Source organism: Hippocampus zosterae, chromosome 6, assembly GCF_025434085.1.
Source record: "Hippocampus zosterae strain Florida chromosome 6, ASM2543408v3, whole genome shotgun sequence".
Lineage (NCBI taxonomy): Eukaryota > Metazoa > Chordata > Actinopteri > Syngnathiformes > Syngnathidae > Hippocampus > Hippocampus zosterae.
Genome location: NC_067456.1, coordinates 5,344,831 through 5,357,741, shown reverse-complemented (window position 1 = coordinate 5,357,741; position 12,911 = coordinate 5,344,831). Strand labels below are relative to the sequence as shown.

Below are 12,911 nucleotides of genomic sequence, written 5' to 3'. Positions count from 1 at the left end.
CCTCTCATTAGTTTAAACACTGCCATCAGGGAAGACCGTTTTATATCCTAACGCCAAGAAATAAAATTTAAAATATGCCCCAAAATGAAGCACTTGCTCCAACTGAACACATGACAAAAACAAATCATGTTGCCTTGTCACACATCTGCTGATTGTTGTGAAAATGCAATCCAATTAACACTCCTGGAGCGGCCATATCTGTCTCCCACCGTCAAAGCTGCCCCCCCCCCCCAAGACTCCAAAACAGACCTGCTGGGAATTTTCCATGCTCCAGGCTGATGTTGTGCACTTGAGAAATTTCATGCTCTCCAAATAACCGGAGCAGGCATGGGCGACTAGGATGGTCAAAACATTTATGACACTGCAATCAAACTTTCTGATATTTTGCAATAAATCGTACTTTATCTGATGTGCATGCATGCACACACACACTATTTGTTTAAGGTACGGCATCTATAGGCAAACCAAAAAAAAATCCATCCATCCATTTTCTGATCCGCTTATCCTCACAAGGGGGTGCTGGAGCCTATCCTAGGTGTCTTGGGAGAGGAGACGGGATACACTATGAACTGGTTGCCAGCCAATAGTCAGGCGCACATAGACGAACAACCATCCGATCTTACACTCACACCTTTAAAGTGTTCCATCAACATGCCATGCATGTTTGTGGGAGGAAACCGGAGTACCCAGAAAAACACGCAGGCATGAGGAGAAAGTGCAAACGGCACACAGGAAGGCCGCAGCCAGAGTCGAACCCTGCACCTCTGTGAGGCGGAAGCGCGAACCAATCGTTCACCGCACCAAACCAGAGTACGTCAATCTTTAATAAATCCACAAAATCATACAAAGTCAGTGGTTTTAATACATTCATATAAGGTTTTATTTTCCTTTTAAAGTTACAGTGCTTTTATTTTGTGAAAAAAAATACATTGACTAAGCACGTTGGCGCCAAACTAATTGGTCTCACAAATTTCTACTGTGCTCTTCAAGCCCCACATGAACATGAAATATTAGTACAGTACAAAATGTTTTAATGTCGTCATTTCTACAACAGACAAATGTGTAAACATGTCCACAGATTGTAAAAAATGTTGTCATGAAAATAATTAGCATTAAAAAAAGTGCTACGTGGGGAAAAATGGATAACATGAGAACTAAATGTTAATCCGGTTTCATTTTATCACAGAGAGTGGAGAAAACTTTTGCACTAACCAAAACCAGTAACAAACACACTATGAGGCAAACACACCAAATTGCCTGGGGATGCAAACTTGTCACAAGAAACCACCCCCCCCCCCACGCCCCAGGGATGATTACATCCTGTTCGTTAATGACCACATGTTGAAACTGCAACAATCATTATGGTACAAGAGAACAAAATTCGACCTTTTTAGTTAACTGGTGACTACAATTGGATTTCCAAGTCAAACAATCCCTCTTAATTAGCTCAACGCAAACTGGAATGAAAAAAATACTAATAATCGTTTGGTTCCGTCCATTCACGAAATGTTGCTTCAACTACGGAAACCCAAAACAAAACAAACAAAAAAAAAATAAACAGTTTTCCAAACTGTTTCAAGGTTGCCAAGCTACTGTTTTTGTTTCGCTGCGCTGGCTGCACTTAAACCACAAGCCCATATGGAAACCGTGTGCAACTTTCCAAACACACTCGACTCAAAATATTCAAAAACCAAACATAACTCAATTCTTATATTTGTTCCCTTCTGTAAGCATGCCGTTGAATGTCGCGCACAACCATCAGGCTTCATACAGTGGCGTAACCGCGCCGTCTTTCCACTCAATCAGAATTTCTCCTCGCTGCATTGTTGGGGAGGAGAGCGGGTAGCGCATGGCGTGTTCCGTTAACGGGGCTCTCTCACAGGGCACGGGGGACCCAGGGATGCCCGCCTCTGGCTTTGGAGTGTACGACTTCAAAACACACACCACCTTTTTCCTTCTGGCTCACCCGGATGAAAAATTTGAGACAGTGTGAGGTGATTGGCTTCAAGTCACAGTACTTTACGGTGGCGTGTTGACACTCACCTATTGGAGTAAACGTTGAAAATAAGAATGACCGTTCCAAGCACGAGAGCCAAGGAGCTTAAAACCAACATGGTTATTTTCCAGCTCATGCCTGTAAAGATACATAATCGGTTTATATATATCTCAGTCTGGTCAATTAAGAAATGAATTGTCAAAGAACTCTGGAGGCCTAATCGGATATTCAAACTGAGGAGAAGCACAGGCAGGAAAGATTCTTTTGATTTTCTTTGCTATAGCCCCGCCTAGTGGTGAAAAAGCAAGAGTTCATCTCGTTGCTACAGTAAATTAGAGTTGAGAACTGAATCAAACATGGGCTCTCTTCAAATGACACAAGGAGGAATCCTTTGAAACATTCATGATTGTACCATAGTCCATCGTGAAGAAAACCATGGTAGGATCCTCGGGGGACTTTGTGCTTCGGGAGAAAACATCAGACACATCTCTGCCTGCAAATTCTTCGGTGACTCCATCACTAAATGTAGCTTCAACTGTCAGGGAGGGAGAAGACAAATACGTCAAATTGAATATATCACAGATTGCGACAAAATGGCTGCCCTGCATCCGATAAAGGGAGTGGTGGATGCTCCCGTCTAGATTTATGTGAAACCACAACAGGAATCTGGATTTCCATGACATGACAAAATGAATGGCAGCTGGCTGACTGCCAGCGAGAAGAAAATATCGATTGGCGCAACAGTGCACTTATTTTAATTTGAGACAGCCAAAGATTTCTTACAGGAGTGGTAGGAAGTCACAAACGTCTTTTTTTTTAAACAAATCAGTAACTGAATCAGTATTCCCAGTCCAAGTAACTGTACTTCCGTGTATTTTTGCCACCTCTGCTGCAACAATCATTTGCGGTTGAAAAATAACATATCATCATACCTACTAGAATTTTATATTGTGTAAAGATTAACCATATTGATGAGCAATTAACCCTGATAAGCAGCTAACAGAGAAATACAGGGACTTAAATGTCTCTATATTGAATAAAAATAGCTCTGCCGGTGAGGTCATCTGCAACAACACACGACACGTCAAATCAACCCTCCCCCACACAAATAGATTAGATTTCACTGAGTTGATTACCAATGTTGTCTGCCGCCAGCAATTGTTGGACTTGCTTTATGGTATCAAGCCACGCCTTATTCTTGTTTGTATTTGGGGTGGGGGAGGGGAGGAAAAAAAATATCAAGCGGCCACTCTCGGTGTCCTTTATACTCAGTATACAGTACACTGGATGTAATCCTCGCTGTCGTATAGCACTTGAAACATTCTCGGCTCTGATTGAGTGCCAGGGTACGACTTGAAATGGCTCCCATTTAACACGCATTGATAAACAACGTAATCTGATAGACGGAAAAAAAATGCGTCGAGTTTGAAACTCATTTTACTCAAAATATACCAATCGTGTAAATAACAAGTATTAAAAAAAAATGATATTTTTATTGTGGGCTTTAACTGGCAAACAATTGCCCCGACAGTCAAAAGGTACAATTAGCTGTACGCTACAGTAATCTCAATGATTGATATAAAAGAGATTCCTTTTAGCCGACATTGGATTCACCCCCCCGCCCCCCACTGATAACTTCCATATTACTCGACTGGCTTCCGTCGGTTACTATTTTCCTCGCTTGCTATCGAGAAACCTATAATGTACAACAATGTACAACCTGCTTTTCTGTCCATATCCGAGATAGCACTTGGTAACAGGATCGGTTCCATTGATTTCCCCAGAGGGTGGTGTGCTTGATGGTGCTGGTGGTGTTTTGTGTCCCTCCCTCCACACAACAATGTTTGGTTTTCCAGCGTCCTCCACCTGCTGCCCTGCTTGTGGATTCGAATAGAATGGGACAAAGACTTTTTTCACAAAATACCTAAAGAGGAAGTCAAGTCAAAGGTTTTCTTTGCAATCGTATGTTTTAGGTGACCCCACTATTCTTAATATGGGATTCGGACTACTATTGGGTTTGTGGAATATGAATGAAGCAGAAAAATCCACCCACTTGCATCCATTTAAGGAGGCGGTCATTTTGTCTTGTACTGACACTTGCTGTCGACTTTTGATGACATCACAGTGCCGAAGCACTAAGCTTGCTAACGCCACGTGATCAAACCAAGCGAACAGGCGAGCCGTTCCAACCTGAGCCCTTTTTCAGTCAACGGTAAGTGAGAGTACGTACAAGGTAAAATGGCCGCCCTCCGAGTCGATTCGCATATTTTTACACTTCACATTTTGCTGTGAACTGTCGCTAGCTGTGATGACAACATTCGGTAAATGCTTGAGTAGAGTGAATCCTCACCTGTTTATGTTCCCGTGATAGGAAGACCAAAGTGGATTCTTGCGTAGCACTGAGGTGCAGCCCCTTACCGAGCAAAGTCAGGTGGCCTTTCTTGGAACAAGCCCATTGCTGGCTGCCTGCATCACCGCCCATCTTTGAGGCCTGCGCTAGCTGGCCACCAGCCTCTTCATTTTGAAAGTGGCAGGGTTGCAGATGTACACCCTCAAACTGCTCTTCGGGAGCAGTCAGACACTCCCCGGTGTACTGGTTTCGGAGAGACTTGCTCTCAGGCAGCCACAGCCATTCTTGGAAGGCTGAATGCGGCTCGCATTGTCCCAGCGACACCCTCACTCCAGGGGAATCATCCTGTACTTGAAGGCATGTGCCCAGCAGCTTGTTTCGGATGTTTAGACCAGAGACTTCTGTGTAGAGGGAGGCAAAAACAATTTAGATTAAAACTGTTAATACTCAGCAAAGACAAAGTAATGTGTTTACACAGTACAATGCTTATAATCATTTCAAAATGAGCGTATACATGAAAGATGTGGCGAGTCAAAATGATCTTGAGTATTTTTTTTTGTCTTTCTCTCACAGAGACGGCGACTCACAATAACAACCCTAAAGCATGATTTGCTGCATTTAAAAGCTTTTTTTTGGTCGAATCAAAATGATGTAGTATGTAAGGGCTGAGAGAAACATGCTTGCTTCTCAGCATTGCACATGACAGTACTCCACGTGTATTATTTTAATGTACAAAAAGCGTTAGCATTGACGGTAACGCTTTTCTTACATTAAAATTAGTTAATGTAAAAAAGTACATTAATAAAATGCTTGACACTAGTTGGCAATTGACGTGTCTAAATGTTGCAGAGCTTTCTTCAAACTGGAGTCCGGGAAAAGCTCATCATGCAAAGAAGTAACATTTCAAACAAACAGTACGGTTGTTTGCTTCGCTTTTTTTGTAATATTGAACGACTAAAGACAGCAGCGTTGGTCGAAACACCGTGACGTGACGCCAAAGGCAAATGTTGGTAAGAGTAGCGAGACACAAAGTTCATGAAAAACAGTTCGGTCAACAAACAGCTTCGATTACAAGATCAACAAGCTCTTATCATGCCTCACCAGTAAAAATGAGGAGTGGAAGGAGAGAAACAGACTTCAGACTTTTCCCCATGGCGGTAAAGACTTCAGTGGGCTACTCGGACAGAACAAGTGCAGGTGGCTGAAAAGAAGTGGACAGACTTCATGCTGCCTCTTAGGCGCTCTTGCTTGAATAACTGAAGTGAGTGGATGAATGGAGGCAGGGTAGGGGGAGGCGGTGGGGGCTCTCCGCATTCCTCTCCTCAACTCCGAGGGACCGCCATTAATTTAACTCCCCGCGTCGCTTTTCAGTTATAAGCGCAAATTGCTGCCCGACGAAGTGTGAGCCATTGCGTCTATATTTACACGCCCGCAGCCCAACCTTCTTTTTACCAACCAGCAGAAATTTCACCTCAATTCTATTCGTGCCGTAGTAAATTCACTTGATGTTACTTTATTGTTAAATACTGTAAAACACAGGTGTCAAATTCAAGGCCCGGGGGCCATATCTGGCCCACCACATCATTTTATTTTGCCCACGAAAGCAAATCAAGCATGTAAAGTTCCACGATGCATGCAAAAGTCTGAACCAAAATTTCAAATTGTCATGTGTACTCCACAATAACAGTCAATATTCTTGACTTTTGAAAACTAGTTATTCATAAATTTGTTGTGCGCTGTGTATGTAATACGCGGAGGTGATTAAACATATGGTTGTATGGTTTCCTAAAATTCATAAAGGCCCTCCTCGGCAAATCGTAAATGTGGCCCGTGAAATGAGTTTAACATCCCTGCTGTTCAAGCATTACTAGTTTTGAAAAATGGTATTCATTTTTGAAATTGTACGGCTTGTGTATGCAATATTCTTGCAGGACTGTATCTGGCCCACTTTCCGCAGGTTCTCCATCCCCCCATCCCACCTTTTTTTAAAAAATACTGTTGAGTATTTCTTGATTGGTTTGAATGCTTCTTCTGTACTGTATCTCCTTCCAGTGTGCAAGTTGGTTTTCCTCCTTCTGACCACACTCACAGCAGTCGGAGATCTAATCCGTATGCATGCAAATGACCAACAGTGGGGCATAAATCTGTTAATAGAAGAGACCATTGTTCCAAGTTGAATAGGATTGTCCACTCATTATGGTGAGAAATGGGACAGCTCTGGAGGGCGATGTGGTCACATGATGTTTTTCCTGTGTCCTGAAGCTTGGCTAAAATACCACATACAGCAGTGAAAACAACCCCCCCCCAAAAAGGGGGAAAAATCTCATATTCACGATTTTAGCAATAATTTTGATCAATTAAGTAAATATTTGATTTTACTCACGAAAGGTGGTCAACTAAGCAGGAAATTCTAATCAAATTTATTTAAAGGTCTCTCAGTTTGTAAATCCCTGGTCGTCCAAAATGCAACATGATGCTGGCATGTTGCGCTGTCAAGCCAAATATACTAGGAAGTAGATGCACATAAAGTCACATGTTTAGTCACTTTTCAAAAAATTTTCTAAATGGAGATGTTTCAGCAGCGATGCCAAATGTGCGACTTTGTGGCATATTATGCTTTACAAAATTCAGTCTTCAGTATAATAAAATGCTGTATGTGAACTGTGGAAAAAAACCCCAACAAGAGTTGGTTAAAACAAATCGGTTTATAGTGCAGTGACACAAAAAAAACATGTCAGTCTCAACAGAACTTGCAGTTTAAAATCATTATAAACAATCACACAAAAATGTGGTTCCGTTTGTGACAACTGTTGTGTCATTCAAAAAGTTGTACTGTGGTTTAAAAAAAATCTTTGATTCTAGAGAATGATTCAGAGACAAAGTCACACCCCCCAAATGTTGCAAATGATTCTTTCCTCCAAAAGGTCAGATAAAATTAGGCGTGACCTCTTGTCACTTATGTCATATCAAGCTAAAAGATGCCAACTCAACAAGTAAAAAGTAACTTTAACTCAAAATGTGTCCAGTTTATGAATAATTTTAGGCTTAACTGTAAACAAAAGGCAGAAAGAAATGCATTAAAGCAGAATAAGGCCACTAAGAACAGTCCTCCCCGATACAGTTTACAACCTCAAGATTTTTTCCACATATCAACTTATATATGTATATATATTTAAAAAAAAAACAATAAATGGACATATGAGGACTCTTACATTGACAAAATTTTAGCGTTTGTGATTCATATAGTCAGATCTGTGTTATTTGGTTTCCCTTGACTCATCATTTGTAGAGGACGGGAAAATAAGTGAATAGGCTGGAGGAGGTTCATCCGATTGCGACAGGAAATTGGTGGCACTCATGTAAGGAGGTGGGTCGTACGATGGTGCAGATGGAGCTGGGTGTGATTCTGGTGGTGCTGATGGGGCAGACGGATGCGGGGAGAATGCTGGAGCGGGTGGCTGAAATGCTTGTGGATTCGGCGGAGGGTGAAGGACACTAGATGACGACGAGTGTAAAAACGGAGAGCCGTACGAAGACCTTTCTGGATTGAAACCCCACACCATGGGCGCGGGATTCATGGCCGGTGGACCAGCATGGCTCGACGGATTAGCTGGGTAAGAAGGCGGAGTTACCGAATACGCTTGGTCCCCTGAGTATCGGTGTGGGGATGGATGATAATGAGGTGCGCTGGCTGCTGCAGGGTGGAAGTCACTATTGTGTGAGGCCCAGCCAGGCCCAGAAACGGCCGGCCGTGATGCAGATGCGAGGCTTGGAGGTATGATCATCACCCGGAAGGTTACCTCAGGGTCAAAGGCAAAACTGATGTCAAGATACACCTGAGGGGGAAAAACAAAAAATGTCATACACTGTGAGTCATGCTAAAATATGGCAGACTAACAAAACAGCTTGAAAACCTCAAGATCCGGGAAGTCAAAAGAGGAAAACAGACATTCCAGTCCAAAAGTGACATCAGTGCATCAAATACGTTCACAGTGAAAAGGGGGGAAAAAGACTTTTCAAAGCACATGTACAAATCATGGCGGCCCGGTAGTCCAGTGGTTAGCACGTCGGCTTCACAGTACAGAGGTACCGGGTTCGATTCCAGCTCCGGCCTCCCTGTGTGGAGTTTCCATGTTCTCCCCGGGCCTGCGTGGGTTTTCTCCGGGTGCTCCGGTTTCCTCCCACGTTCCAAAAACATGCGTGGCAGGCTGATTGAACACTCTAAAATTGTCCCTAGGTGTGAGTCTGAGTGTGAATGGTTGTTAGTTTCTGTGTGCCCTGCGATTGGCTGGCAACCGATTCAGGGTGTCCCCCGCCTACTGCCCGAAGACAGCTGCGATAGGCTCCAGCACCCCCCGCGACCCTAGTGAGGATCAAGCGGCTCGGAAGATGAATGAATGAATGTACAAATCATGAATAGTTTCTGGGGTCAGTGTCACAACTGTTTCGAGACTTTACCTTTAAGAAGTATTCCACGGAGATAATATCACAATTTTTGATGGTCGGCTCTTGATGAGTGGGAATCTTCACAGCCCACCTGACCTCCTTCTCCGAGTGGGCTCCAATATTCTGGCCGGCCATTTTGTTGACAGTGCTGTTTTCATGTTTGGTCCGACCGCTGGCGGTGTAGACAATAGCCTGAGACAAACGCACTTTGGGCGTCATGTCACTAGAAGAGTTGTTGTTGATTTTTGCAACAACCACCGCTGTTTCTCCTGACGTAACCACAACATAAAAGGATTAGGATTTATTTGGGCAAAGGTGCAGACTTGTATGTCATACTTTGTAAACTTTGACACTTTCTTTGAAAATGTAAAGCTAAATAACAAAATCCAGCCATGGCGTCTTGTGCGTAAGAGCGTCCACATGACTGACCTGGGGCGTAAGCCGTCCTATCAACAGTGACCTCCATGTGCACTTTTCCACTTGAGAAAATCCCCAACTCTTTGTCTTTGACCGCAACTTGTTTCAACTAGGAAAAAAAAGAAGTACAAAGTCAACAACATTTTCAACATTATTTTAATAATGATGGATTAAGAGGGATAGTGTCACAATTTTCCCCAGGCCAGTTGTAATTAACTTTTAGTAACATGGAGTAAGATTTTGGAGTAATGCCCTGAAGTGGCACAAGTCAGAATTCAACTGCAATTTCTTCTGCACATTGCGTGCGGCGACACATCAGCATCGCAGGATTAATGCTGGGCGCGTGTTCACCCCCCCCACACTTTTTTTTTTGGGGGGGGGGGGGGTGAATGACCAGAAAAAAAAGCAGTCGGTAGTTTTCTGCAGGTGCATGTTTGTTAGGATAATTGAAGGCTGCCTACAAGTGTGGATGTACAGCAAATGTGAACATTTTTCTATATGTGACTTGGTTGGCGACCAGTGCTGGTTGTCACACAAAATCAGCGGGGATAAGATCCAGCTCACTCTTCAGGACAAACGAAAATAGATGTATGGACATAACAAACCATCAGAGATTGTAGATGTGGGAAGGATTTGGAGTGAAAAATGATGATTTTGTCAGCAGTCTTGTCAACTTTCCAACTTCGAGACAGCTTGGCTTCAAGCATGTAGAGAATTTTTCCATGGGTGCCCTTGAAGCTTGAAGGCATGCTCCTGTCATGGAAGAGCAGCAGATGCAGAGTGTAAACCGCGCGATCAACTGAAACGCATATGATTTCTAATCACGTGATTGGATTGGGACATCCCTAATTATGTTACTTACGTTGATGGTATGGTAAAGCTAAAGTTATACACATGGACACCCGGGGGAAGAACAGTCTCTGTAGATGAGAAGAAATTGATTTCATGAGTGACAGTATATTTTCAGATTGACAGATTATACAAATATGGAAATCAAGAATCAAATTATAAAAAGTGCAATATGAACTCGAGTCATTGTAAATACATCTGAAAGGAGCCATATAGTTTTTCATCTATCAGTTTTCCGCAGTTAATTATAGGCATATAATTTATATATATACACTGTGTATACAATATATATATATATAACAACAGAAAACATACTTAGTCAGTGGGTTTCTGGAAATTTGACAATTGCAAAAGCAAAAAAAAAAAGAAAAACAAACCCAAACAAACATCGAGACATGCTGCACCGCCTACCATTGGCACTTTCCGCGATTAAAAAGTGCTTGAGTTTGAAGTATCGACATCTTGCCGAGTGCGTGTGGTTGTGGTTTCCACTCCTCGTCGTCCAGCGTACTTGGGCGTCCCCCTTCACTTTGACGAAGAAGCTTTGCACGGCTGTCGGCTTTTCCACGGCCAGCGTTACTTTCCCCCTTATGGTATCCCCCTCGGAGAACGTCCCTTCCTCGTTTAGCGCGTCGTAAAGCACCGTTAAGCTTTTAATAGCGGGCATATTTAGTTAAAGAGTGGAAAAGCGCCACATTTAGAGGAAAAAAGAAAAATGTCACGCAATCGATCGATACGAGATTATTAGTTTTGTTTCATCTACGACCCTCACTCACCGTCTTGGAAGTTGAACAGGCCACTCCCTATCAATGTGTCCGCTGTCCAGACATGCTAAGGTCTCTGCTGCCATCCTACGTTCAAGCAAGAGACTGAGGGAGAACGTCAACGCCATTGCGAATTCAGTGGAATTGAACTCCTTCTCGAAAGTAAACGTAAAAAAAACAAAACCAAAAAAAAAACATTTTGTAATACTGTCGTATTGATCTTCTCAGAAAGGGTGGACCGATTAATACAAAAAATCCCTAACTGTGAATTGTTAGTTTGTTACACCTATATTTTTCAGTTTTTTTTTTCGTTTTTCATATTTCTCTGTTTTTGGAATTCTTTTGTTTTGTCTTTTAAAATTAGTTTTCACATGTTTTCCCCCAGAATATTATTGTTTGAATTTAAAAAAATATTTTTAGAATATTTTTAAATGTCATAAAAAATATGCCCCATCCCGCCAAAAACAAACAAACAAACAAACAGAAAAATTTCATTGCATAATAAGGTATATGATATACATGTAAACATACCAAACAGCCACGATGTGGCAGTGCTGTGCTCTATTGGCGCAATGCGACGAAGAAGCCCACAGACAAAATGCCTAACTAAAATACGCGCTTGCTTGGGTTAGGGACGTGCAACTTTAGTCGCCATCTTGAAGTAACGGGCAATAGCTTCCATTCAATTGTACAGAGATGACAGACTTCAGACTTCTCGAATTCTTTTCCGATTTTTAACCTATTGGTTAGTTAGAAACATCACACATGCAGTTGCTATACCCGATACAATGGAAATCTTATAATCAGGGCTTGTATTACATTTTAACTGTAAAGGGGAGATGAAATGTTCTTTTCCCCCAAAACAACAGCTGCACACCAATGAACTTGACTTCATCCTAAATATTATTTTGCTTTTTTTGTTATAATCTTGTCGAACAGTTTGGAATCAAATGTAGGGGTGTCAAACTCAGGTCCTGGAGGCCCGCTGTCCTACAAGTTTTCAAAGTCTCCCTGTTGCAACACACCTGATTCAAATGATCAGATCATCAGCAAGCTGTGTGGAAGCCTGACATTGAACCTGTTCATTTGAATCAGGTGTGTTGCAACAGGGAGACTTGGAAAACATGCAGGACAGTGGCCCTCCAGGACCCGAGTTTGACACCTATGCAAATGAAACGTAAGATTTTAAAACAAATAATCAAAAAAAATTGACTTTATTTGAGACATGTATGTAGAGGCTAGTATAGTTTTCCTGCATATTTTTATTTCTGGCTCCAGGAAAAAGCCTCACCGGTCTTGACATCGCACACGTCGCTCGTCTCTTTGAATCTGCAGTTCCATTCTCGCTGGATAGATGGAGTTCTACACCCTGAAGGCAGTTGCCTCCCGTCACTTCGCAAAATGTTTGTCTTGTCACGATCGAAACGCCGTCATGGAGCTGTGGGCAGTGCATCCGTACCTTGGGATTTGGTTCGTCGCTGTCTGCATGCCTACAGAGCGAGGAGTAGCCAGTAAGTGAACAATTAAAGCTTCTAAGATGTTTTGTGAACTTAATCAGCATTTAGATTTTTTTCCTACATCAGGCATTTTGATTGTGAAAGCTAAAAAGGCCCGTGGGCCCAACATTTGAACATACAACCACAAATTTGGTTTACAAAGATTGTAATATAAGGCCTTGTGATTCGTAAAGTACAACAATATTTAACTACATTAGAAAGTTTTTCTCCAGGTACTCCAGTTTTCTCCCAAATTCCATAAACATGCATATCGGGCTCATTGAACACAAATTGTCCATAGGCGTGAGTGTGAGCGTGGATGGTTGTTTGTCTCTGTGTGCCTTGCAATTGGCTGGCAACCGGTTCAGGGTACCCCCTGCCTACTGCCTGAAAACGGCCGGGATAGGCTCCAGCACCCCCCACGACCCTTGTGAGGATAAGCTGATTGGAAAATGGATGGAGTGAGGACAACCATACCAAATTTAGAAGAAAGTCCTTCAGGGACCTCCTAATGAAAGTATTAAGTGAGAAAAGGGAGTCGGCGTATAAAGATGTTGGCGCAGGTCAGTCTAAAGTCATTTGAGTCTTGTACC

General features: G+C 42.5%; 2 protein-coding genes across 3 annotated transcripts; both read right to left on the bottom strand.

Moving 5' to 3' along the window:
* Positions 1-842: 842 nt before the first annotated feature.
* On the bottom strand, positions 843-5,684 carry si:dkey-245n4.2 (uncharacterized). 2 transcript variants are annotated; one of them, XM_052067472.1, is made up of 6 exons: positions 5,448-5,684; positions 4,347-4,747; positions 3,717-3,870; positions 2,409-2,531; positions 2,044-2,134; positions 843-1,957 (listed from the first exon to the last, which is right to left on the bottom strand). In XM_052067472.1, exons 1-6 carry the CDS (start codon positions 5,497-5,499, stop codon positions 1,759-1,761), a joined length of 1,020 nt encoding a protein of 339 aa, XP_051923432.1. In that variant the 5' UTR covers positions 5,500-5,684; the 3' UTR covers positions 843-1,758. The 2 variants fall into 2 exon arrangements, with proteins under 2 accessions (XP_051923432.1, XP_051923431.1); XM_052067471.1 differs by having other exon boundaries at positions 3,717-3,873; positions 5,448-5,681.
* Positions 5,685-7,517: 1,833 nt separating this feature from the next.
* si:dkey-172m14.1 (uncharacterized protein LOC567451 homolog) lies at positions 7,518-10,951 on the bottom strand. The gene is made up of 6 exons (XM_052067450.1): positions 10,470-10,951; positions 10,072-10,129; positions 9,815-9,962; positions 9,222-9,318; positions 8,805-9,061; positions 7,518-8,182 (listed from the first exon to the last, which is right to left on the bottom strand). Exons 1-6 carry the CDS (start codon positions 10,723-10,725, stop codon positions 7,604-7,606), a joined length of 1,395 nt encoding a protein of 464 aa, XP_051923410.1. The 5' UTR covers positions 10,726-10,951; the 3' UTR covers positions 7,518-7,603.
* Between the last annotated feature and the right edge of the window lie 1,960 nt (positions 10,952-12,911).